Below are 27,583 nucleotides of genomic sequence, written 5' to 3'. Positions count from 1 at the left end.
AATTAATTCATTCTTTTAATAGTGTACCATTTTTAAAGCATCACACCTCATGAATGTTTAGAAATGTATTATTCGTTATTTACTACTTTAACCACCTTTATACTCAAGCTCTCAGTGGCCTACTTACATTTTTGCCATACATTCCCATTTGGGTTGGGATTCAGGTATGAGTTGTAAAACTAATTGAGTATGTTCCTCTTCAGTTTACTTATTTGCCAACTTATTTCTCTGGTTGACATTTTAATGGAAAGTAAGTAATCATGTATCTTAATCATAATTGCATTACAGTATTTTGTGCATAACGTCCTACACTTGGAATTTATTAATTTATTTTATGTATTTATTTATTTTTAAGATTGGTCTTAGACCTTTTTAGAATTAAATGGAGCATGTGGTTAATACTGTTTATTTATTTAAATGTTTTGCAATTACAGTTAAACATCAGTAGGAGTTAACTGTGGTAAATGCATAAAATATGATCTTCATTCTCAGTGTCCTGGGTAGAATGCTTCAAGTATGTCAGCAAACGGCAAGCTGCTGAGGCAGAACAGTTTTGATGCATAAAATCATTGGTTAGAAGGGCTCTCAATAATTTAGCAACTAAAATTGGAACTCTTTGCTGTCCATACTTGCATATACAGCTCTGGAAAAAATTGAGACCACTGCAATTTTTTCTTAAATCAGCATCTCTACATGTATGGCAGCCATTCCATTCCATTCATATTTTATTTGGAATTTGGGAGAAATGTCAGTAGTTTATAGAATAAAACAAAAATGTTAATTTTACCCAAACTCATACCTATAAATAGTAAAACCAGAGAAACTGATAGTTTTGCAGTGGTGCCAAAGTTAACAAAACGTAACTTTTAAAGTCAAGGGTAGTATGTTTGGAAGCAATTAAACTAATGCTGACCTTTCAAGTTGTAAAAATAATTGTGTAAGGCATTTAGGCTTTGTTTTGGTTGTTTTAATAAAACAGGTTAACCATTGCTCTTTTAATTTATTTTTTCACCCCACCCCCTGCTTCAATTTTTTCATTTTTAATAAAAGTTTTTGCAACAATTCATTTCTGAAAGATCTATATTTCCCTCAAAGGATTGACATAAATTAGTTTCCTGCTTCAAATCAGTTTTTGGATTGTATTGTTTATCTTAGTAGTCCGGAGGTACTGCATCAATCTAATCAATACATTGCATCATTTTATCACTATTGATAGTCAAAATTGCATGGGCCCGAGACAGCATTCTGGATATTAAGTTGATAAAAAGCTTTTATGGTTTTAACCACATTTCAAACAGTCTAATTTTCTTTGACCTTTATTGATTCAAACCACACTCCTAGGGTTAGATAGAGATTTTTGAGTAGCTGCGCAGTATGCATGTAGTCTATTTAATAATTGAATTATTCAATAACAACATTGCTCAGTAATCCACCATTCCACAGTTATTAGTGTTTTGGTGTGGTTTGTTTGTGAGGTTTTCCCCCATAACATAAATTACTTGCTATATCATAATTCTGGAAAACATTGCCCCAATGTTCATACCTACTTGCACAGTTTAGCCTTGTGGTAGTTGATATAGAAATCTGTGATATCTGATCTCTGCATTTTCAATCAAACTCTTAGATATAACACAGGGTGTTCATGTAATGATAAAAATCAGTTAAATGTATTTTGCTGAACTTTATAGATGTAGTGATATTTAGTGTATAATCCACTGTATAATCCACAGAGACCAAGCTGATTTCCTGTGTTTTCATCATGCATACCAGGGGGTATACAATCCCTGCTCACAGTCCAGACCTCCACACGTTATTTCCGCCACAATGCCTTTGCAATCAGTACATTATAATAGAACAGTGCTGAAGCAGCCTTGTTAACACAGACTGATAAGACAGAAATACCCATGTGTTGATAGTATTTAAGATTAGGGTTCCCAGGGTGCAGCCCCACTAGACATTTGAAGTCCCACATGACTCATGATCAAGCAGTAGTAAGAATTATAAACGGTATGTTTTTGGACTTTTTGTAATGCTCAGTTTGTAGCTTCTTTCTTTCCTGTATTTTTTTTTAACCTCTCCTTTGACATTTAATTACCACTGTATGCTTTACATCTTGTTTTGTATCCACAATGTGACAGTATTATGTACACCTTCAGTTCTGTTTCTTTTTGAGAATAAAGTAGAAACTGCTTACTTCCCTAATGCTCTGTTAAGTCTTTATCATATGTATCCAGTCAACTGGATAATGTATTTATTCATCTGACAGTTTAATTGACTTCTCCTTCCCTTCTTTTTATGCTGTGTATATTTTTGACAAACTCCTTGTCATAAATGTACATTATTTTATCTCTTTCAACCTTGAGGTAGTAAATAATTGAAGGAATAATATTAATATATGTGGTAAGGATGAAAGTGGGTGGATGGTGATACCTAACAAAAACTTGTAACACTTTATCTATATTTTGAAGTATGTCGTATGTTGCATATCAAGCTTTTTGGGACAGTTTTTTTTTTTTTTTTTCCTCCAGTTGCTGTGGATATTGACAGCAGGATTTGTTGTGTATGTAGGCCAGCATTGTATTAGGATTACGTAAGTAGGGAAGATGAATTCTGGAAATGGTTGAAATTGCTGTGTTGTGGGCGAATCCTGCAACCAGACGATTATTGCAAATATGAAGACCGTGCAGGCGCTGCAGAGAAAATGGGCACACACCGTGAAAACCCTCAGGATTCTCAGAGGTTATGTGAGTTATTTTTAGTCAAGGGCTTTAATCCGTTTTCAACTCTGGCTAATTAGATTTGAAAGAAGTAGTTCAGGAGAATGTGTCTTGATTTCATCTCCTTTAAATGTTGTAGAAGTTTGCCAAGGTCTCGACATTGGAAAGGTGCTGCAGAGTACTCCAAGATGTGGAAAAACCAACAAGAACTGAGGAGCAGTTTTATTTTACTGTACTCGCGGAGTAAAAATGCATCTAGCCTGCTTAATCTGGTGGGGACTCAAACATCCTGGGATATTATGCTGTCAACCAAATGGAAGATTTTCTTTTTCTTTCTTTTTTCTGTTCAGTTGATTCCTTTTTCCTTAAACAGGTTTGGCATTTCTTGGCACTGCTTTTGTATTTCTTTGTATTTTGTAGAATTTATCCTGTAGAACAGTAAAATAAGTAGTCGTGCTGTAGACTAGTAAAGGCACTTTCAGTGGTAATTTTTGAGAGTTTTTTTTGAATTTTTGAGCAACTTATGTGAGGTATTTTTTTTTAAGACTTCCTAATGTTCCTGGAAAAAAATTGAACATGTTTACATTCTGTCAAAGTTTTAAATTATTCTTCAGAGCACTGGATATTGTTCTAGCTAGAATGATTCCTACATGTTCTAGAACATTTATGTAAATCAGTTTGGTGAAAGAACTCTGTTGTTGTAAGTACTGTTTTATGGTATTTACAAAAAACATTTTTTTTCTCTTTGGCTTAATGTCAGTTTTAGCATGAAAGAAATGTTTCAATAGAGTCTGTGTTATGCAACACGAATATTTACTATCTTTGTGATGCCATCGCACAATTATGAAGTCTTAAGCATCAGTGTTTGAACTGTAATTGTATTGTGTAGGGTTTGTGAGTGGGAGGTGGTGTGGATTCCAGGCACTGTGTTTTTCTGTGGCTTTTACATTGTGGACATCTACTGTCGTTCACAGACGCTTTTGTTGTGCTTTGCTAGTCATTCATTGTGCCCTGCAGGGGGCCCATTGTTTTTAATAGAAATTGAACAGGTTTGTGAGGCAGATACATTTTTTTGATTAAAATTGTGCTACAGCCTCCAGGGTTGGAGCAGAAAATGAGATTCGTCAGAGCTGGAGAATCTGAACTTTTCTGGGAGACTTTCACTTTTTCTCCGGTTTTGGGGTAATTGTGTTTTAGAAAGTCAATGGCACTGAGGTTTGGACAGATTTTTTTTTTTTTTTTTTCTTGTCTGAAGTGTAATGTTTCATTTTTTGTTGTTTTTATTACCCATTTACTGTGCACACCATGTGAATATGGTACTTGCGCAATGTTTTGTTTGGAGCAGATTCTTCTGTGTTTCATGCTATTTTTCACACCTGTAGTCCCTGCAGGTGCTCTAATTGAAGCAGTCAGTGAGTTGTGTGAGTCTGTCTGAGACTTTGCTAAGAGCAAGAAAGTGCAATGTGTCCTCTAGAGGCCTGGGAGGGGGGTGGGGGGGTTGTTGTGAGGCTTATTGACCTCACTGCATCATGGAGATACTAGTGAGCAAGCGCCAAGGAAAGCCAGACAGTTTTGAGGCAAAGCTGCATTCAGATATTATAAATGGAGTAGTCATTGGCTTATTGCTGTACCTTGCATTGCTGGTGTTTATGGGTGGAAAGATTTTTGTTTTACATTATGTAAAATTAATATATTTTCTTAAATTTGCTATGTAATTTGTTTTATTATGTTTTACTTTTAATTCCCACATCTTTACAATGTTGCATTTAAAAAATGATTGTACAGTTGTAGTTGTTTCTAATATTCAGTGTGTGTAGAAGTGGAGATCCCCCTGACGTGCATGAGAGTAAACCGGACTTTGCCAGAGGGATTTTCACATCATATTAATTTCCCTGTATTACTGCAAGGATACCAACCCCCCACCCCTTTAATATTTCTACATTTCTGCAAGAATTTGCACTCCTAATCAGGACTGACTCTCTTTCTGAAGGGGTTCGCTGGAAATGCTTCTTTCTTGTTCAAAACAAGCAATTCTGCCAGCATCTCGCATCCCAATATGCATTACTAAATTTGTTGATTATGCATTAAAAAGTCTAGTTTGTTGGTTTACAAACCATACATTTGAAATGCTTGAATTTATGTTTGAATTTAACAAATCAGTTTTAAGTGTCTGTACCACAGGTGTAGGCTTTGTTTCAGTGTTGTGGGCTTGGTATGTGGAGTGGTGGGGGGGAGGGTTTGGTGCTGAGGGTACTGACGGTATGTGCAGTTGGGGGGGGGGGCTGATGCCTTTTCAAAGTGCCCAAAAACAGCGTCTGCGTGGTCCTAAAGCCTTTTACTAACACTTATCAGTGACAGTTTGTTCGTACACTGGGACATGCATTTTGAGTAGGGGGGAATCATCCCCTACACCTATGTAACCAGGCATACATTATTGTGGGGGACAATTTAACATTCTCTCAACATTGGGGTGTGTGTGTGTGTGTGTGTCCCTGTTCCCCGCTAAACCTACGCCTATGGTCTGTACTAATTGTCACCTTCAGTTGGTTGTTTAGAAAATATCCAGAAGCACTAGTTGCTTACTTTGTTGTTACAACAATGTTCAAATGCTTAAAGACCCCAGATACACTGTGCAGCATGTCGAGTGTTCAGTACTAGTCTTCCTTAATATAAGAACATAAGAAAGTGTACAAACGAGAGGAGGCCATTCGACCCATCGTACTCGCTTGGTGTCCATTAATAACTAAGTGATCCAAGGATCCTGTCCAGTCTATTTTTAAATGTTCCCAAATTTTCAGCTTCAACCGCATTGCTGGGTAGTTTGTTCCAGATTGTGACAACTCTCTGTGTGAAGAAGTGTCTCCTGTCTCCTTTACTGTTTATGGCTGAATTGGCTGAATCTTTACTTTTTCAATCTATATTTTTCAACTATATGAACATATGGTACCTGTCCTTTTTTTATTCACCCCTTTGTGACATTCTCAGCCTGAAACCTCTTTGTGGTTTGTATTTGAATACAGTTCACTTTTTCTAGAACTGAAATATTAACTCATACTCCACCCAATTCCAAGGCTGGGATGTGTTCTTGTACTGCTTGATTAAGACTCTGAATTAGGACTTTGATATAGGCAAACTGAATACATTTAAGATTTGTGCAGATTTCATCGTCAGAGTTGGAGTTACAGATCCCACATTGATGTGGTTTGTTAGTAGTCATTCTGTGAAGCACAGAATGGTCTTCAATGCATTAAAACATTGGTTTGCTCATATGAATTCCTGAAGACCTTTTTTGTTTCCAAGACAGAGGATATATTGTTAAATGTGTTTAGAGTAGGCATTCACCAGGTTTCATCATTAATATGAGCAGTGTTTATTTTGAAACTGGGACTGATTCATGTTTTTAGCCATTGTATGAACTCTGCTAGTCGAATTCCTTGATCAGTAGTGTATAAACCACGTGACCCATTACAAAATATTGTGTTAATTGTACAGTGAAATAAGGCTTTTGGTTTCAAAGCAACCTTTAGCTTTATTGGTCAAACCACATTGATTGACAGTTACAATTTTAAGGAATGTGTTACATTATTAAATAAACTACATTGTGAATATAAGCAAAATGTATCTTCTTTAAAAAAAATAAAATAAATAAAACTAAATGTTTTCTTTATCATTTCAAAGTTGCACTTAATCATCCTGGGAGTTTGTACTTTTTCTAAATTTAGATCTTGTTGTGGTCAGTGGTTGATGGGTCTATATGGGTAAAACTAAAGCTCTTTGTTTTGTGTTGCCATTTACTGTATGTATGTATGACTTCGGTGCCTTACTTTTACCAGGTAATTACTGCATGGATGCTTCCAAACCCTGTTTTTTTGCACTAAACATTGTGGAGTTGCAGCAATTTAGTGTGGACAGATCTAAAGTCTACATATGTTTACTGCACAAAATGTGTTAATACAGGCAAATGGGGAAATCCTGTTCAGTGTCTCCAGGGCAGTGTGCAAAATAAACACATTGTAATTCCATGTGTTTTAGTGTTTAAACGATGTTATTGTCTTGTGTATGTTTTGAGAAAAGCACACCTGTGAATTATTCATAGATCCTGTAGCATTGTGTGTGTTCATATATGTTATACAAAAGGCCTATAGATTTAAAAAGATATATTAATATGGTTATTTTTTATTTTTTAACAGACCTCAGGAATGGAGGAGACCATATGGGAACAGTTCACAGTCCCACTACAACGGGTAAGCCTTTTGTTCTAGAAGCAGAAGCCTTTAAATAATTGTTGCAAAGTGCTACTTCTGCTACATGGTGGTTTGCTTATGAAGCAATCTGTGACCTGCAGTCTTTCTTAGAATTTCATCTTGCTTCTGAAGATTGTTCTGAGAAGCACAACACTCTCAGACGGAGATAATGCCTTTTTCTGAAGCAACTGTCGTGTGTATTTCAGCCATCTGGATGTCAGGTGTCAGTAGTTCAAGAACAGCAAATCTGTGAGATGTAATTGTTTTAGTGCAGATGGAGAAAAAAAAACGTTCCTGCGAATTATTGTTGTAATCCCCGATCCGAAACCATTGGGTAGTCCTGCTTGGCCGCCAGGAGGTGGCTGTCTTCACCCCAGGCACCCCTCTGCTGGAGCCTGCCAGTTCGGTTTAAACTCAAGCGGTCGGGCAGGATCCTGCATTCTTTCCCTTCTGGTGGTGTTCATGGAGATTGGCCTCTCTAGCCAGGAGTTATGTTTCATATGGAATTACATACATCTGAGTGGATTAAAAAAAACAATTCAAACACATTAAATTTTACACTTGAAATGCTTGTCAACTAGGTGCTTGGCTCTACACTATTGCCAATGTTAAACCTGTGACTTAGGAACAGTGTGTTTACAACACGAAAAGTACATGCCATAAGAAATTACTTTCTGAGAAATGGAATGACAGTGCCCAGATTAAATTCCTTCATTCATAATTGCAGCATTTAACTGAAGTGAAAATTGAGTTATTTATAACATGAAAGCGCTTCTTAATTTTTTGTTTAGAAAGCCTTAATGACTCAATTTAGATATCACATTTCAAGATAACATCACAAGACTGGTACCAGGAAAAAAAAGCACTGTACTGCCAACAAAGGACAAATTGCAGGATGATTACAGTTGACTCCTGGAATTCAGGGGCCAATGTAAACATGATGACTCTTTTATCAGGAGCTACATCTTTTATTGTTTTGGTTCCTGTGAGAGAATAAAGGTCACAATACAGTAATCTGGGTTACCAGTTTAAAAAATGATCTCGCAATCCTGCATGGCTTATGATCTAGCCACAAATATTGATGATCTGTACTATGGGGGGCAAAGAGCATCACATCTGTGTCATCAGTTTATCAAAGGGTTTGACTCTAATGTTCACTTCATTCATTCTTTGTAGATTTAAATTTGGCCAAATGCCACAAAGCTTTTAACTTACCTTAATCATTCTTATGTTGGCATTTAATAAAGCATTTGGGATTAACTTGCACTCCTTAATTATTATAACAACTCAGGCACTTGTTTACCTTTCCGACAAAAATAATAATACAAACAAATCTATTTCTATATATATTTATACATTTAATGTCAATGCTGCATCAATCAAATGTCCATGGCTAACATTTATTTTAAGACCCTGAAGAAATCATTCCTCTCTTTGTTCCCATCATTAAGGACTCCAAGATGGGTTTTGGAATAGCAGTGTCTGGGGGACGGGACAACCCCAACATAGAGAATGGCGAAACATCAATCATCATTTCGGATGTGCTGCAAGGGGGCCCTGCTGACGGGCTGTTGTTGTACGTACTGCTTTTTGATGATTTCTTTCATTAATACTGTAGCTTCCCTTACAATAAATGTAATCCTGTGGCTTAACTGTGCAAACTAATTGATGCATTTCTTAAAGCAGTAGTCAGGTTCATGCAGTTGATTATTTGATATTATGCTTTTGTTTAATTGTATTTGCTTTTAGCACTGTTGGTTGTATAGATCAGTTACGTCAAAAATAATAGCCTTGTATTGTTGCCAGGAATAATGAAAGTAAGGCAACTAGTAGCACTGAACTCGGACTCTTCATGCATTGCAGACTGTGAAACCATGATTAACATTTTTAATCTTCTGTATCTGGAGGTTCTGAGTCCTGACTGAATATGAAGTAAAGAAAATGAGAGCTCTCTTAATATTTTTCATGATGTTACACTACAGAATATAGGCCTCCCTGTTATATATTTTAGTTGGTTTGCTAGTTTAATTGTATATCCTTTCAGATGAAACAAACATTTTTATTTTATCTCCCTGACAGTGAAAATGACCGTGTGATTTTGGTCAATACAATTCCAATGGACAATGTGCCTCATTCATTCGCTGTGCAACAGTTAAGAAAATGTGGGAAAATAGCTAAAATTGTAAGTAAATGTTTCATTTAAAAATTAAAATTCAGAGATCTTTCAAACTAGTTGAAATTTAATAAATGATTTATGCTTCAGAATGTTTTAATGGAGTGCATTTTCACAGTCACTGTTTTTACGTTGCATCAATAATCGGGAAATGCAATATGTTCATTGACTGGTGTGTTCATGTGTTCGTTCCAGACGGTGAAGAGACCCCGCAAGGTTCCTATTCAGATCACGAAGCGCCCCCCCTCCCCCGAGGTGGAAGACCGGGTGTTCAATGCCGCCGACTACGATGACGACTACGACCGCAGGAGTGTGTACAGTGCCCGCACTGACCCTGGCTGGCACGGTGGTAATGGAGGCCTCGGCTACCCAAGGGATGCCAGCTTGGAGCATGAGCGTGGGGGCTACCGGGAGCCAGAGTACCGGGGGCGTGACTACGGCCGGGACCACGGCCGGGACCACAGCCGGGGCAGGAGCCTGGAGCGGGACCTGAGCCCCGACAGGGCATACAGGAAGGATGGCAGCCGCGGCCGTACCCTGGACAGGGAGCCCAGCCCTGAGAGAGGCTACAGGAGGGAACGTAGCAGGGGCCGCAGCATTGACCGCGACCTCAGCCCTGAACGTAATTACAGCCGGGACCACAGCCAAGACCGCAGGCCCATTCCCAAGCAGGACAACAGGATGTTGAAGGCCCACAGCCGGGACAACCTGCAGGACAGCAGCCCCTCTCCAGCGCTGACCCGACTCAGAGACAGAGAGCCTCTGGAGAAACCAGTCAACGTGCTGCTGCTGAAAAACAGGCCTAATGAAGGTAGGGCTGGGGCCACAGTGAAAGCCCTGTTACTTCTTAATTGTAATGTGTGTAGCTCCAATTACTAGCTTTAGCTATATGGTTCTTTTTCTTTCCATTGTCTACTTTCTGTCCATTGTTCTGTTAATTGAAGGTAGTATGAATATATTGTATACTGCAGAGCTACACAATATATTTATTTTATACTGCAGAGCAAATCATTTCCAGAAGGGGTTAGCTTAAGTGCAATATGAAGGGTATATTTGATCTCCCAGATGGCAACTTATCCAAGTTATTAACTTAAGCTGCTTGTAATATTATAAAATTTAGATAACTTTTTTTTTTAAGATGTCACTCATCTGGTTGAGTTTTTGCATTATGATGCATTAATTAGTGATGCCTTAGCCACTCGATAAAAATTGACGATTAGACATAACCTCGGTCTCTTGATTTTCAAAGAGCTCGGTTTGTCTGAATATTGACCTCCTTCAACTGTAAATCATGACATCAGATCATAAGTAGAGCATTCTTGGTGTTTGTTTCCAGTTATCAGGAGATTGTCAGCTTACTATAGGTTGGACTTTTATTATTATTATTATTATTATTATTATTATTATTATAATAATGTAAATGTATAATGTAAATTTGAATTTGTAATGTTTGATGCCTTGTACTTAACTGTATTCTTGTACTTTGTATTGCGCTTGTGTTGTAAGTCGCCTTGGATAAGGGTGATGCCAAGAAATAAAAAATAATAATTATACGATTTACCCTTATCCAGGCTGACTTACAATTGTTACAACATATCACATTATTTTTACGTTTACCCATTTATACAGTTGGGCATTTACTGGAGCAATCCACTCTAGAGTCCAGAGCCCTAACCACTCCTCCACACTGCCACGACATAGAATACATAGAATCAGAATTCCTTTGCTTGTTCAAATATCTTTAGTAATATCTTAATATCAGCATTGGCTGAAATAAAGTTTTCACTGACTCCATTCTTTTTTCCCTTTTACTGTAGAATATGGTCTTCGGCTGGGCAGTCAGATTTTCATCAAAGAGATGACCAGCACAGGACTGGCAGCCAAAGATGGCAACCTTCAAGAAGGCGATATCATTCTTAAGGTACACTTAATTTCTGATTTTATCAGATTTGTTTAAGGTTTTTGTTAATTTTGTTTCTTTTCAGTAAACATTATTCCTATTGAGTAAATGCTTTGGAGACTTAAACTATGCATACACAAGACATTATTTATTGAGTAAAATGCTTTCCTAGTCCAGGCTGAATGTTTTTGTGTTTTAAGAAACCATGAATCAAATAATTGGCGATACAACTATCCAAGACAGTAATTTGGACAAAATATATTTTCAACTGCTGTGACTATAAATCATTGTACCAGTGTGTTGCTGACAGGGCATTTGTAAGTATGAGAAGTGCTGTGCCACAGTAAGAAAAAATCAAACCAACAAAAAAACGTACAACTGGTTACTTAAAGCTGTTGATAAGCTAGTTAAATTATGTCATTAAAACTAATAATCATATATGGGTAAAAATATCATGCTATACTCCCATGCCTATAATGAACAGGCTGGGGGGGAGGTGAAAAGGCTGTGTACTGCCGAAGCCATTTTACCTAAAACAAAAACGTTTTAACTCAAATGTAGCTGTCAAAAACTTACTCACTTGACCACATGCACTTCATGTCTACAATGTCACTGTTACCCCAGAGAAAGTACAGTCTCTGTGGTAAGGTGTTATTTCCCTTTGATACAACCTTGACATCCTTTTATTTAATTGTTATTATGCAGAGTTTCTGGCTCATTAAAAAATGATCTCATTTTGGAGGGGAAAAGCATAAATGTTTTATTTTATCAGTAATCCTACTAGTTATAAGAGAAAAGTGTTCCTTGTTGGCTGTTAAATTGTCAGATTTCGGAGAGTCTGTATTGTGAGCTACACCAAGCTGCTGCATTAGGCCAGAGATACTCGAGAGATCCTGCTGTACTTTGACATTGTGCAGTCTCCCTTGGCAAGTACAGAAATTATTCAGGGGTTAAGTCTGCTGCTTCACAGACTTCATAATGCCTGTGGGAGCTTGTCTTACTGATCTTGCATGCAATGCTTAAGGGTATAATGAGGAGCAAACAAGAGTGGACTGAAATATTAGCCTAGATTATACATTCAATGCAGATTTCACAAATTAAGAAAAAAAGGATTAAAAATAAGAATTTCAGGTTACCTAAAACATAGGAAAAAAAACAAAAAAAACATAAATTGGTTTCATTTTCAGTGTCATCCACTGATCTGAACTATGCCACTCAGAAATAGTGTTCACATTGAATAGGTTGTACCAGAATGGAAAGTTCGGGTAGAAAACCCTGTATTTTGCTCTTCTCCCTCAACCCAGATCAATGGAACAGTAACGGAGAACCTCTCCTTGAACGACGCCAGGAAGTTAATAGAGAAATCACGTGGGAAACTTCAGCTGGTTGTTCAGAGAGACAACAGGCAGACTCTGATCAGGATTCCCGCCATGGCCGATAGTGACTCCGAACCGGATGGTGAGTAGCAATGGGGTTTCCTTTGGATGAACACGGCTGTAAACTGTTATGTGTGCTCGTGGGTCACAATGAAGGACTCTCATTTAGCTTTCCAGTTTAGATTGTCACGCTTGTTTTTGATTTTGGAAATGACCACTACACTCATGACTTTGCTTGTTTAGGTTTTCACTGTGTGCTACACAGTTCTCGGGGAAGCTAGTTGACCTGTAGTGCCATTTATTGGTATCAATTTGGCTTATGCGTTTCTCTTCCTACATATATAAAATGCTGAAAACCAACAAATTAATAATTCTCTTAAAATATGAATTGCTTTAGCTATCTTTATTTAAATGTAATAGGGCTGCTGTTAGGATTCACTGTCATTTATTTTACTCTGAACTCTGGCAGCTTTGAATAGCACCACTATTAGTCAGCAATACAATATCAGTACTCACTGATATTCAAGGGATTACAGTTCCTTAATAAGACAAGACAGTATGTTTTTATCAGGTATTTATTTAGATAACAATTGTAGCTGTGTGAACTAGGAAGACTATCAAGTGACTGTGAATTCAATCACTGTATCTGACGACAATGGTAAAATTATATTTTGAGAAAACAACATTTTAATGTATAATCTGTAGCGGTGAGCAAGGGTACAAATGGAAACCTTAATATTACTTAGGATCTTTTTTAACAGAAAGTACATCCTGTTTTTATGTTCTTTTTTTACAGATAATATGTCATACTTTTAGCTGAAGGACCCTGAGACACAACATAACAGTTTGGTTGCAATTAATCTGTTAAATTACTCTGCCGCCACAAAGGTGTAATGCTGACAAGTCTTGCATTTCTTTTGCTATTTTTTAACCTTTTTTGCAAACAATAAAGCACTATTTTAATCAGTATTTATTTTGTTGTGTGCTTTTTTTTTAAAGGAGAAGTAAATGTTTAGGTAGTCATAATTTAAAAAAGTTTTAAGAGACACACTTTATAAAGTATAGCCAATGGTCAAATGCATTCAGTTTTTTTCACTGACTTACATTTTTAGGTTCACATGTTAAATATTGGTGAAACCTATAACCACGAACCACTTCAACAGACATCAAAACAAATTTTTTAAAGATCAATAGGGCATACAAAAGTAACTTTAGAACTGTCACTAGTGCTCATGAGCAGTGCAGAAAAGTGTGCTAAACAAGGGGTTACATAAGCAGATTTGAACAGGCTTTCTTCATGACTCATTCTTCACATTCATCTCATGCTTTTTATAGCTGAAACATTAATTTTGTGCAGCAGGGTGTGGTTTATATTTATGTAACATTTTTTGATGCTAAAGAATTTAGGGATGTGTTTCAAAAGATACAAAAGGTGGGAGTTTAAGGTCAGGAAAATGTATATTAAGAAATACACATGCAATATTTTCAATGAACTTGGTGCATTTATTAAAACAAAATGCTGTTTTGCTCTCACCCACCTAAAACAAATTGACTTGACTAGTCCTTACATTTTAGTGGAGGAAAACCACATAAAAGCAGGGTGGTTTTCAACTAGGTAAGCTTCTTTAGATCTTTTTTTAATCTTGAACTGAAGTATTAATGGCTGATGTGGACGAAGCTGAAGGGACCATTTGTAAGAGCTGCATCTTTGCCCCCGACACATTCTGTGTTCATTGTGACCCACATAGTTCTGAATGCTCAGACTTTGAAACATGAACCTCCGTTCTGGCAGCTTTATCTAATGATTTCTTAATCTAGTGATTTTCATGCTACTGCTTTGTCCTTCATTTGTATTTTTTCATGTTCTTATGTTCTTCATTTATTTGTTTCTGATTAGCAATGTAGTGTTCTTTTCAAGGCTGTTTTTGTGGGTGGGGGGTTAACACAATACTGATAGAATACATGGTTTGCATTACGCTAATCTGTCAGACTTCCTCATGGTTCACCCATGAGTAGTTTTGAATAATAATAATAATAATGGATTTACATTGAACAATGGAGTTAGTGCCAATGTCAATGTATGTTTCACACATGCTTGGTCCTCATCATCCTTAATACTCTGATATATTGCATGTGTGGTTCATTTCCTATCATTTCAGACCTTTAAAGACCAATTCATTTGAACATCTTTCATTCCTGAATCCATACATATTTTTAAAGATTAAAGAACTGTAGTGGAATTACTTGAAGATGCAGTGTATTGATGAACAGAAAAATATTCTCCAATATTGTATGGTCCAGTATTTATTGCCTAAGCACAATTTTCATTGGTCCTTAAGGGGGCAAATAATCTTTTCAATAACTTTTGCTTGCCTTTTTTAGCTTCAGACTTAATTGACGGTTTAATGTTGCTGCATTATTTTGCATCTGCAGACAATAAAATGCAATTGATTCTCAGAACTGTCCTGGGAAAACCATGAACTGCTATCAGAAGAAGAATTTCAAACAATACAGAATTTTCTGAATAATAACTAGCCAAGGTAACAACAGAATACCTTACAACTACAAATCAAGGATACAGGCCTTTTAAATTCCATGTTTCATTCATTTGTTTTTCCCAGGACAATTCAAAATATTTTTCCAGTCTTGCATTTGGGTCATCTTACAAAATAATGGTTTAATCAGCTGCTTTTATTTTCAGCATTTTATCAAATCTTTAGGATACATGTAATCGTATTAATGAAACCTCAAGCTAATGTTTGAGGATTACATTTTTCTGCTTGTCTGGGTGTAATTCTTTCTGCTGCAAATAAAAAGTATGTTTAAATATTTTAGGCTTCCACTTTCTGTTGATGGTTCTGTGCTTTCCTCTGTCTTTTCAGATATCTCAGAAATTGAGTCGTATCGCTCTTACTCCCCCCAAGATGACAGGAGATCGCATCATTCTGATCTGTCGTCACATTCTTCCAACGAAAGACTGAAAGAGAAACCCAGGTAGCTGACAAACCACCATAGCCAAGTTGTCCTAGAAATGGAGGCCCAGGAAATGGAATCAATATCTGATAAATGTATTAATAAGCAAACCAAAAACAATAGCAAATACATTTTGTATTTTTATATGTATTAATTAGTGCCAATTGCTAACACATTAAATGGGTCAAGGCAGTACTTGTCCCAATTATTGATACAGTGGTACAACTAGATGAGTCCTGAGCTTGCTGTCAAGAGTACGACACGGAAATCCCGATTGCTAGTTTCCCTTTTTTGAACAGTCAGCTCAGCTTAATAAAATGTTGAGGACTTCAAAGACTTCTTTCAGGAAGCATAGGAATTTAACTTTTAGAACTTGTTCATTTTTTTTATATTTTTTTAAGGGATGATCCTCCAAACCGACTGGCAAAGATGGGGGGGATGCCCACACCATTCATGGTGACTGGGGACCTACTGCCTGCCCCCGTAGAGGTGGAGAGAGAGGAGAGCCATGGGACAGAGGCAGCACCAGGTAGATCAACACTCCTCTGAATTTCTAAATGTGCCTCTAGTGGGGAACAGAAGCGGTATTTCTTGTTTTGGCCTTAAATGCCAATGCCAATAAAGGCTTTTCTCATAAGTGCGATTTTCAGACATGGCACATCCTACTGGTTTTATATTAGAACTTCAGCAAGTTAGACTTTTAACCATTTATCATGGTTTTTTATGGTTTCCTTTATGTCTCAAGGAAAGCCTTTCATAACAGATCTAGTATATCTAATGATATACATTCAATGATTCCTACTGTTGTTTTTGGGTTACCAAGAAGTGTATCCACCTGACAGTAATTTATATATGTTGCATGTATGCATGAAAGTCACCATAATAATAAGGACTCCAGTCATTAGTGTGTTCACATTTACTGAAAACATTGTATAGAGATTTTTAGCTATAACTATCGTCTGCTTTGAAAAAATAATTGGACCGTTAATGACTTCATATCAGTTCAGGCCTTTTATTTTATATTACTAATTGCAATAGGAATTCTACAGATAACTCCAAGAAATATGTCATGTAGAGAAAAAAAGACTTGCATTACCTTCAGTGCCTACAACAGATTAACTCCTGCAGCAAGCTCAACAGCAATTATAATTTTTCAAATTAGTTTTAATTATGTTTTGCAGCTCCAGTAAATACAGCCCCCAAAATTCTTCTGCTTCCCAGTCCTGAAGATGAAGAGATATATGGGTGAGTTTCTCAGTTATTACAGAAATCAGAGGGTTCTTGACATTTTGCACCAAACATGTTGAACAGTTTTCTGTCCGTGTTTTCAGAACTAAATGTAATCAACAAAGAAAGAAGAGAAACATCTAATTTGTCTTAATTTATGGCTTGTCCACCTGTACAGGACACACCTGTGTCTACTAAACATAAACTGCTCAACACTAAGAGAAAGGAACTAAATTTGCATGTTTCTTGTCATTGAGAAGACATTTATTATTTCAATAATAATCACACAGTTCTATTAATTAACTGTCATATGTATAGGGTTTGCTTTTAAGTGGCTCCAGACATCGCTGAGATGCTCTTACTAGCACAGGACAACTGTAACATGTTTCCTCAGATAAATGCACTATCAAATCATCTACTTGTTTTCATACTGAATGTCCATAGTGCTAAGCACTATAGCGAAGACTAATGTAGCCATCCGATAACACTGAGAGTCACTGGTCAAAGTTCACTGTCGTGCAGCAAGCTGAGGAAACAGTCTGACCTGGAACCAATCCAATAAATCTGTTAAATTATAAAATATGAATCTTCTCACTTTGTAATGTTTAATTTTTTAAGACAAGGCTGAATTATATTTAACCTAGTAGAAGTAAACAAGTAGAAATAAATGCCCAAAACCTAAAGTCTTAGATTAATAGATCTTTTCGAGAGTTTTCTTTTACTCTATTGCTTTTGGATGGCAATTTGTTATTATAAATTTCAATAGATACTCAAATGTAAAACAGTCTCCAGCATCACCTGTTCCTGTTGCTGATGTTTTTGAGTGATATTAACATCTTTCCCCGAAACCAGCTGTCCTCTGAGCTGGAGGAATATTCATTTCTAATTTGATCAGACTGATGTTCAGAGTTAAACTTATAGCCTTTGGATGTTTACACATCACATGTAAATTGTTTCCTCTAAAATAAAGTTAAGCAGGGTGAAGGGGATTGTTGATCTTTTATCTTTTTTTAATAAGGGTTAATATTTTGTATAGTATGATATACTTCACAGGAAACACCTTGGAGATTTATACATCAGTGGCAAAACACTTTTTTGTAAAACACCTTTTAAATAATAAAAAAAAAAAAGTAATTTTAATGAATGTAATATTTGCATTACTTAAAATCCTTCATGATTCATTTTGAATTCCCCTGCAGGCCCAACACTGTCATGGTGAATTTCAAGAAGGGCGACAGTGTTGGCCTTCGCCTGGCAGGAGGCAACGATGTGGGGATCTTCATCGCAGGGGTGCAGGATGGCAGCCCGGCAGAACAAGAGGGGTTGCGCACAGGGGATCAGATCCTCAAGGTGAAGGGAACATTAGTCACACACAGCCATCAACACACACATACAGGGCTCTGTACCCCGGCTAGCAAACCACCTTGCAGTAAGGCCTCAGTCAAATGGGCAATATTGCATTTCCAGAGGGAGATCAGCACCTTGGGACATGACCTGCCAGATGAAAGTGGAATCCACAGAACAGCATTCACTAAATTCTCAGTTTGACATGGATTTGTTTTTGTGGCTTTCACACAAACTAACTTGCTAAAATATTTATTGGAGAAAGTTTGTGCAGACATCAGCTTGTCAAAAACTGTTTTTCAATGGCATTTCTACACCCCATGATATGATTCAGTTTTCTGTTTGACTGACAGTTATGTACAAGGCCAAGTCTTGTGCTATGTGAACAATTACATAATAACATTGTGTGGTGGCTGTTCATTTGAATATGACAGAGCTCTGGGCCTAGACAAAAGCAAAACCTTGCCCTGTCCTTGAATTGCAAACTTGTACTTGTGGTTTAATTCTATTGTCAGAAAGAACTTTGTCTTACTCATGAATAATAAAACCACAATATAGTCAAAGTTTGTAATTAGCGATACTAGGCAGGTAGGCCAAAATGTTGCTTTGGTCTAAAGGGGTTTTTCACCACATTTTTCATCTATTAATCTTCTTAGACTTGTAGCAATCAAATGTTTTCCTTATCTAAATTATAAAACTCTGCTCTCCAGACTAACAGACTGGTCTTGTCCTATTCAGGTAAATAACATTGACTTCAGAGGCCTCGTCCGTGAGGAAGCTGTGCTGTACCTGCTGGAGATCCCCAAAGGTGACGATGTGACCATACTGGCACAAAACAAGTCGGAAGGTATGTGATCAGAACAACTTATTTTTTTTTCATAATGCAGGGCTCGTTTCCTCTTTAGTATACAACAACCATTAACAGATGACTTACAGTTTATATTAATTACCAATGATCTGGGGTTGACTTGTCTCAATGTATGGTACTAGATAATATATATATAGTACAGTGATTTACACATTTTATCTGATGATATAAAAAATAACACTGGTGTAACATGAAACTACTATCTATGTTGTCAGCAGCAGGAAAATAAATCTAGAAAACACGGTGGCATATAAGGGCAGTACTGCTATCTATTATATCTGAGCCTCTGTTTTAAATGGATGATGAATCTGTACCCTTGAAGACAGGGAGTAAGGGAAATCCTCTTCAAGATTGAAACCTTTTTATGCTCATTTTTAAGCTGTTTGCAAGTCAAACTCTGTGCAACTGTGAAGACGCGGGTCAGCAGTTTGAGCGAGTGTTGAATTTGTAGGGCCCCCGGTTTTAGCTATGCCTCCCGTCAGGAGGTGACCTATGCGATGCTGCAGGCTTCCTCTGACCTCTGCTGTTACTGGTGCTCTGTGAGTGGCTCTGTGGGACAGAGCGTGGCCCCAGGGGGGATGACTGTCCACTCCCCGGCACTGCTGCTGAAACAAATCAGCCTGAAACAGGCGTGGGAAACATCCTGCAGAACAGCGTTGCATCAGCCAGTTGATTGAAGACTCTGGTGTTTAACCAGCTCAAGCTCAAGTGCTAGTCATTACGTCTCCAATAAGTAAAGCCCTGGTAATTTAAGTAGAAACGGCTTACTTCATCAGAGGGTAGCTGTCAGTTGATTAGACAGTGAGCAGAATCTGGACAGGTTTATGAACAAGTGCTTTCTGGGTTGAAGAAGCATTTTAGAAAATATTTTCATGGTGGTACATTTGATAATCAAGAAAATGGTTTGATTTTTGCAGAGGGATATACCAACAAAAAATTGAACTAGTGTTACTTACGTAAAACACTTTTTTTATTTTACATGTCACTTTCCACGTTTCCTCCTTTCCAGTCTACAAAGACATCCTGTCCTCTGGCCGGGGAGATTCCTTCTTCATCAGGACGCACTTTGAATATGACAAGGAGACTCCGCAGAGCCTGGGCTTCACCCGAGGGGACATATTCAAAGTGGTGGATACCTTGTATGATGGCAAGCTGGGGAACTGGCTGGCAGTAAGAACTGGAAAAGACAACCAGCTGCAAGAGAAGGGGATCATTCCTAACAAAAGCCGGTAATTCACAGATAGCAACTCTCTTCACTGACCAAGCTTACGATTGTCAAGGGGCTTGTCCTGTTCACATTAACAGGATTGTATGTTAATTTGAGATTCTTATATCATTACATTTACATGCAATTACATCAAGATTATATATGATTCTAAAAGTAGGAATATTTTTATTTTGAATGGGCTTTTGAATTGCATACACACACACACACACAATTTGAAAGCCATGAAAAGGACAACTTTAAATACAAAATGAGTGCCTCCAAATAATCTTATGTGAATCCTATTCCTAATAAATGGCCCAAAGTATGCATAAGGGAGTGGTTGTCAATCAGCTTACTAGTATTTTTTTTCTTGGCCAGGTAGGCTCTTCAGACTGAATCTTGATGTGTTTTGATGGTCTGCAGATGGCCTCAGATTAGTCAAATTAGTCAAAATGCCGTCTTCCCCTCAACTCTTTGTTAGAGCCGATCAGATGGCCAATGTCCAGAATGCCCATAAAGGATCAGCCAACGACCGTGGGGATTTCTGGAGGCTGCGAGGACAGAGAGCGGCGAAGAAGAAGGACCTGAGGAAGAGTCGGGAAGACCTGAGTGCTGCCCCTGTCAGCACCCGCTTCCCAGCCTACGAGAGAGTTGTTTTGAGAGAGGGTGGGTCTCTTTACACGTACTGCCCCACTGTTTGATAAACCTACCAAACTCCACTGGGAAAACGATAACATGGCAGTACAAGCACACATTCTGCAGGTGGATAACATAAGTGACCCCACGTTTAAAGATAATATACTATACTAGATTAAAGCGACATGAGTGACAGGCAGTTTACCTGGTATAACTCTGTCATTCCCAGTGTTATATCTATTTAGTTTCTAGCCCTTTGTTTCACTGTGCTGAAGTTGTAATTCAAGCTTCTTTTGGGTCATCATCTGATGTAGTTTACTGCTGTAAAATCTAGGCACTCCTTTCAGTTTCATATCCATCCCAAACACTTCACATTTGAATATCTCTTTGGTATTTACTTTTTTATTAAGTGTGTTGATTAATAGCTCTTCTTTGTTTAAATTAGAAACAAACTGGTTAATTACTGAACGATTCTTGTTGAGACACTGTTTGTGTTTCATGACAGCTGGTTTCAGGAGGCCTGTGGTTCTGTTTGGTCCAATTGCTGATGCAGCGAATGAGAAACTGGCTGCAGAACTTCCTGATGAATTTGTGGTGGCTAGTAAGTAGGCCTTTAACTGTGTCTCATCATCAAGTAGTCAGTTAATGCAAATTAGAAATATGTAGAAGTAGAAGTACTGCTTCATATCAGTGACTCGTTTATGACTTTCCAGAAACTGAGCCCAAAGATGCGGGGACAGAGAAATCTTCGGGTGTGGTACGACTGAACACAATCAGACAGATCATTGAACAGGTAATCAAGGCCTTTGGAGGTCTGTTACAGGAATCATTAATATGGTGGTAGTTTTGATCAATTCATTAAACTGGAAAATGTTTTGTACTGTACCAGAAGTATACGGATTTGTATAACTTCCTCTTATGACTGTTTTTATTATTTAATTTCCTCTGTCCTCTAAAGTAATTTATTGCAAACATGGTATGGTTTTTATTTGAACTTGTTTTGTGTTCCCTAATGTTTAACAAATGTTTTTGTTTTTTTTTGTTTTTTGTAAACTAGGACAAACATGCTTTGCTGGATGTGACTCCCAAGGCTGTCGACTTGCTGAACTACACACAGTGGTACCCCATTGTGATTTTCTTCAACCCAGACAGTAAGCAGGGAGTAAAAACCATGAGAAACAGAGTGATGCAGGGATCAACCCGGAGTGCTCGCAAGCTCTACGAACAGGCCATGAAACTGAAGAAAACCACCTCTCACCTCTTCACAGGTGTGTGCGTTCTGTCACCTGTAAATTAACTTTATATGAAACATTCATCCACCATCGCTATTTTGCATGTTCTGTAAATGTTAATTGCCTGAATGCACAGTAATGTCGCCTGCCCTAACCTATCTTCCTGTTCTCTTCTCTCCAATCGCTGCAGCCGTCATTGATTTGAATTCAGCCAATGATGCATGGTATGGCAGTGTTAAGGACTCAATTAGGGAACAACAAGCTCTACCTGTTTGGGTGTCTGAAGGAAAGGTAATCTGCATTTAGCATTTATACATACATGCTTATTCGTATTCTTTTAATTCTTAATTTGATGCAAATGTGTAATGCATTCATGTGACATTTATATCTCTCCATAACTATACAGAAAAAAACATGGATTTTTATTTATATCCCATTTTATTTATATAATTGACAGTTTAGCTCATAGAATTATTGTATATCAGTTTTTCATGATTAAGTTCTAATAGGATAAGAGTAATCCAGATGATAATAGGGAAAATTTAGCCATTTGCTTTGCCATTTTACTTTACTTTCAAAGTAAGATGTGTGTGATGGCTCCATCAGGATTTAAATCAGGTCAGTTTTGCTTCAAAGACTTTGCTTCATTGAATGTGTACAAATCAACCATGTGGACAATTTATTTTGAATCGTCTGAAATTGTCTTCCTTTCCTTTCCGTTGCAAGACTACCAACATTTTATGTCAGTCCCTGAGCAATCAAATTCAAAATGGAGTCACGGCCCTGCATCTTTGCATTTAGATGGTGTACAAGAGCTTCAGTGGGTTGTGGTCTACAGCTTGCTTTTTGTCTGTTTTTTGCTTCTTTTTACAAAGATCCATCATGTGTCTCTTTTAGCTGGACGGGACGGAGGAGGTCCTGGACCTTCATGACGACCGCATATCCTACCTGTCTGCCATGAGTGCCGACTACCTGAGCGTTGACAGCAGATTGACCAGCGACTACGATGACACAGCCGACGAGGGTGGGGCCTACACTGACAACGAGCTGGACGAGGGCATGGAGGAGCCCCAGGTCTCTGCTATCAGCCGTTCCTCAGAGCCCGTCGCTGCTGAGGAGGTATGAGAGCAAACCACTTGAGGGGGGGGCCAATTGTGTTTGATCAGAACCAGAAAACTTATTTTTAAACGTAAACATTTCCCAGAAGGATCTCTAACAGTGTTCAATAAAATCAGTGCTAATTTGTTTTTGTTTTAAATATCTGGTTCCTATTATCAATGATTATCAAATAATACTGGTTCTTAAATCAGTCTGAAATTCTGAAGAAGCTCTACTGCCCTCTGCAGTTCAAATATGGCATTGCAAACACAAAGCCCAAAATGTTATGATCATAAGGTTATACAATGCAGGCGTTACTAAGGATTGTTTTTCATGCTTTGGATTAGTAATTATTCTTTGATGCTGTGCAACTCACTTCCCCCTTTTGTTTCAGAACCTGCGCCGGCCCAGTCCGGAGCCCAGGGGACGCATACGGAAAGCTGGGAGCAGAGAGGTGCTGAGAGACTCCAGCCCCCCTCCCTCATTCGTCCCTGAGCCTCCCAAGGTGAGAGCATTTTCTCTGGACAAAAACAAAAGCGTATGTATGCATGTATGTATGTATGTATGCATGCATGCATGCATGTATGTATTGTTTAGCAGATGCACATATCACAGTATACAAAGTTATGCAAAACATGTTACAAATGAGCAAAAATGACTTTGTATGATGTGGTCTTAATAGAAGTCCTTTAAACTTGATATGAAACCCAGTCCATGATTCTGTACTGGGGAAGTTCAAGTGCCAGCAGAAATGCAATGATATTTATATTAGTGGTCCATGCAGTGGGGACAAAGCTGGCATAATTATCAAAAATATGGAGGCATTTACAATTAAGGCAACTAAAAGTGCAAGATTAAATGCATATGAAATGACACTTAGTCAACAAGTAACAAGCAAGTTAAGGAAGTGCACTAAAGTTTATTGTAATCAATCCTATATAGCTTTATAACAGCTTATCTTTCTATTTTCTCATTAGATTTTATTTTGTATTACAGAGTAAGCATCTGTCCTATGTACAGTACTATGTACTGTACTTGTGTAAATTGTAATTGGAATTTGTAAAATGTATTATTTTGAATTGCTATGTTTTAGCTAAGTTGAATTTGTAATGATTGATGCCTTGTACTTCTCTATTTTTGCACTTATGTTGTAAGTCGCCCTGGATAAGGGCGTCTGCCAAGAAATAAAAAAGAAAATAATAATAATAAAATAATACAGAAGCAATAAAAGCAAAAGCTAGAAAGAGTAACCAATACGAATGCTGTATCTCTTAACCACTGCCATGTTGCAGGCGAAGCTCATGCAGAGAGAGGAAACCACCCGGCCTCATTACGATTCAACCCGGAGCTACGACTCACACTCCAGCAGCCCCGCGAGCAGCGACCTTGCCCGTAGCCATGACGCATACACGGGGAAGCCCCAGCCCCCGCCCGTGGCTCTTAAGCCCTCCTTCACAGGGCGAGGCCCTAGAGGAGCCCCTGAAAGCCAGCCCCCCAAGGAGGAAGAGGATGTGGTCACAGAAGACCCCGTGGGAAAGTCTGTGCTGGGGAAAGTCAAGGTCTTTGAGAAGATGGACCACCTCGCACGAGCACAGAGGATTCTGGAGCTGCAGGAAGCGCAGAACGCAAGGGTCAGTGAGTTCACTGTCATTGATCACATTAGTTCAGGAATGTACGCTCAAATAACATAAGTCTCATCATTTTCTGTTTCCATTTTCTTCAGGTGGAAATAGCTCAGAAACATCCTGATATCTATGCTGTCCCTATTAAAACGCAGAAGCCGGACCACAACAGACCGCAACCGATAGGGTAAGAAAGCTGACATTTGAGATTTAGACAGGAGCTTGTAACAGAACATCAATCTTTCGTGTGAGGAGGATAAAATATTAGATAAATAACTAAATCCCCACTGCATGAAATCCCAAAATGTTATAAACTTCTTTAAACCATTTACCAGCTGGGCCTCTCAAGTAGATTGACCAGTTAAGGCCTTCACTACATGTCCAGGTTGGGCTCTGTAGTCCTGAGATGGATGGCTGCAGACTTGTTATATTATTGTCTGACTAACCAGGATTTCACAGAGGGGCACACACTGCCAGGGTTTAGTGGATTTGGAGCCGGCCTGCATTTTTTCAGCTTGCCATGTGACACAGGTGCCCAGGTGCTTAGAGCATTTGGAGCCGGCCTGCACTTTTTCAGCTTGCCATGTGACACAGGTGCCCAGGTGCTTAGAGCCTCTTTCAGATTCATGAGCTCGGCTATTTGATCTGTGGGCTTGCAGCGTAAAAAACAGATGGCCTGACAGTGTGTACTACAGAGGATACATGTATGTTTTAATCTCTCCCCTACTCGGATGGGGGTCATACTGGTCAATCCAGCTGATGAACATTTGGAGGTTATAAAATAATAAACCCATGATTCCAACCTTTTAAAGAAACCATTACCTTACTGATGCTCTGGTTCCTTATTTGTTGTGCATCCAGTGAAAGGGCAGATTGAGTTGTCATTGGTTCTTCATAAACATCTCTCTGTAAACCGGTTGGGCTTTTCAGCTAATGGATAAACGCTGTCTGTTCAGTTCCAGCTCCAGGCCAGAACCTCAGACCCCTCCCTCAAAGCCGTACTCCGAAAGCCAGACATACTACCACAGCGACGAAGAGGAAGAGGACTACCGCAAGCAGCTGGCAGACCAGACCAAACGAGGCCTCTATGCCAACCCACAGAAATACAAAGACACTGAGCTGTGAAAAGGGCTGTCCCAGAGGAACCTCGCAGCATCATTCCACGGGGAGGCTCCCGGCACATGACAGAGCTGACTTGGAAGCCTTCTCGCTTTTAAGTAATTCTTGCTTTTGCTTCAAAGAAGTTCAATTATCTGTCCATTTGGATGGGATCTCAACCTTTTGTCTTTTTCATCAGGAACTTTTTTTTTGCCCTTGCCTATGCAAAAATAGTAGTCTTGATTTTACCGTAAAATGATTTCCATTTGTTTTCGTTGTATTAAAAACCAAAGCCTGTAATGAATATTAATTTACTATGAATCCAAATTACCCCTCCCATTTTCCTCATTGCGTTATTCATCCTAGACTAAGTTCTGTGAATTATTTTATATATGTCACCAGTAGTCTTTAACTATTTTCTCACCTGCGTATTTCTGCCTTTTTGACCATGCTCAAATATACTGTAAAATACACTGGAATATTGTTCAACTTAAAAGTGCCTTTTCTTTATGGGTAACACTGTGGTGTGCAAGATGGGGAAACAAATTGACAAATTGAAGTGATCAAAGGGCAAAATATAGTTACTTCCATACCTAAATACAGTATATTCCATGTTTTGTAAGCAGCATATTAACAGCAAAAAGTAATGTATTGTATAAAGTTTCTAAAACAAAGGTTGGGTAAAGTATGTGACTATTAAAGGTATGATTGATTTAATTTTGTTTTTCCAGTTGCACACACTTGAATGTTTTACACTTGCTTGATTCTTGTAACTTGATTTACTCACATGTATGTATATAAGTGCTACAGTTTAATTCAAGGCAGCCACTGTGTTTGTATAATACAGCATGTTTAAAACTAGAGCACGTGCTCTGGTTACAGGTGTATCTTTGGAGGTTTCACTTTACAACACCAAATAAAATAAATCTTTAACTTAACATTACAGTTATGAGTTACGTTTTTCATTGTAATGGGCTAAAATTGCAAAAAAAAGTTTAAAGTTTTAGGATTCCATAGTTCATGGTACTACAGTTACGATATGGTCTTTCCAAAGAGAAAATAAGTTTCTTCCTCCTATAAATTTGTCTGCAAAGTAAGGTAAGTAAGGTTTGTGTGACATGTATCCTTTTATACCACTGTTCTCCATTCTCCATTAGTTCTCCAGTTCCTGCATGGAAAAAAGAGGTGGGGGGAGTAAAAAATTATATTGATCCCTGACCTCTGCTTTGCTTATCACTGTGCTGTAAGAACTCCCCCCCCCCCCCCCAATTAACAATAACATGCTGATTTAGAAATTATGGGAAAAAGAAGGACAGGTTTATGGAAAAGAATTTAAGAACATAAGAAAGTTTACAAACGAGAGGAGGCCATTCGACCCATTGTGCTCATTTGGTGTCCATTAATATCTAAGTGATCCAAGGATCCTATCCAGTCTATTTTTAAATGTTCCAAAATGTTCAGCTTCAGCCACATCGCTGGGGAGTTTGTTCCAGATTGTGACAACTCTCTGTGTGAAGAAGTGTCTCCTGTTTTCTGTCTTGAATGCCTTGCTGCATGTTCTCCATTATGATGCTGGGTAATGATATAAATGCCAAGGGATGCATTTTAAAATTAATTTGTCCCTGGTGTTTTTCTAGAAAGTTAAAAGCGCTGTTCTGGGGATTTAAAATTCCTTTTGCACCTTGCTATGCCTTGTTCCCTCATTATCTAGCAACAGAAAAGTAGCCAGATGCAATCCCACTCAATCTGTTTGGGCAAGATAAAAATAGTGCCTGATAGCATCCCATAATGAGCAGTTATTATCTGAGTAGATGGCATCCCATAAAAATGGACATGGTATACTGTATCTACAATAGAACTCAATCTGT

At 38.1% G+C, this 27,583-nt stretch overlaps 1 protein-coding gene across 8 annotated transcripts in view; it reads left to right on the top strand.

Moving 5' to 3' along the window:
• The window catches only part of LOC136754927 (tight junction protein ZO-2), a 55,287-nt gene extending 28,629 nt beyond the window's left edge, over positions 1 to 26,658 (top strand). For 7 of the 8 annotated variants that reach the window (XM_066711192.1, XM_066711190.1, XM_066711191.1 and 4 more), the window contains 22 exons: positions 6,908 to 6,961; positions 8,413 to 8,537; positions 9,041 to 9,143; positions 9,330 to 9,945; positions 10,952 to 11,055; positions 12,339 to 12,492; positions 15,293 to 15,404; positions 15,785 to 15,912; positions 16,565 to 16,628; positions 17,810 to 17,960; positions 18,693 to 18,801; positions 19,832 to 20,051; positions 20,511 to 20,695; positions 21,171 to 21,266; positions 21,379 to 21,458; positions 21,723 to 21,933; positions 22,088 to 22,188; positions 22,795 to 23,016; positions 23,390 to 23,500; positions 24,288 to 24,626; positions 24,719 to 24,804; positions 25,574 to 26,658. In XM_066711192.1, coding sequence (XP_066567289.1) covers positions 6,917 to 6,961; positions 8,413 to 8,537; positions 9,041 to 9,143; positions 9,330 to 9,945; positions 10,952 to 11,055; positions 12,339 to 12,492; positions 15,293 to 15,404; positions 15,785 to 15,912; positions 16,565 to 16,628; positions 17,810 to 17,960; positions 18,693 to 18,801; positions 19,832 to 20,051; positions 20,511 to 20,695; positions 21,171 to 21,266; positions 21,379 to 21,458; positions 21,723 to 21,933; positions 22,088 to 22,188; positions 22,795 to 23,016; positions 23,390 to 23,500; positions 24,288 to 24,626; positions 24,719 to 24,804; positions 25,574 to 25,742 — 3,531 coding nt within the window. In that variant the 5' untranslated portion in view covers positions 6,908 to 6,916 and the 3' untranslated portion in view covers positions 25,743 to 26,658. Of the gene's footprint in view, positions 1 to 6,907; positions 6,962 to 8,412; positions 8,538 to 9,040; positions 9,144 to 9,329; positions 9,946 to 10,951; positions 11,056 to 12,338; positions 12,493 to 13,206; positions 13,380 to 15,292; positions 15,405 to 15,784; positions 15,913 to 16,564; positions 16,629 to 17,809; positions 17,961 to 18,692; positions 18,802 to 19,831; positions 20,052 to 20,510; positions 20,696 to 21,170; positions 21,267 to 21,378; positions 21,459 to 21,722; positions 21,934 to 22,087; positions 22,189 to 22,794; positions 23,017 to 23,389; positions 23,501 to 24,287; positions 24,627 to 24,718; positions 24,805 to 25,573 lie in introns of those variants that run through there. The other variant, XM_066711194.1, reaches the window with a different exon arrangement.
• The last annotated feature ends 925 nt before the right edge of the window (positions 26,659 to 27,583 follow it).

Source organism: Amia ocellicauda, chromosome 8 (genome assembly GCF_036373705.1).
Source record: "Amia ocellicauda isolate fAmiCal2 chromosome 8, fAmiCal2.hap1, whole genome shotgun sequence".
NCBI classification, from domain to species: Eukaryota; Metazoa; Chordata; class Actinopteri; order Amiiformes; family Amiidae; genus Amia; species Amia ocellicauda.
Note: the sequence above shows the minus strand (reverse complement) of the source record. Positions and strands in the feature narration are given on the sequence as shown.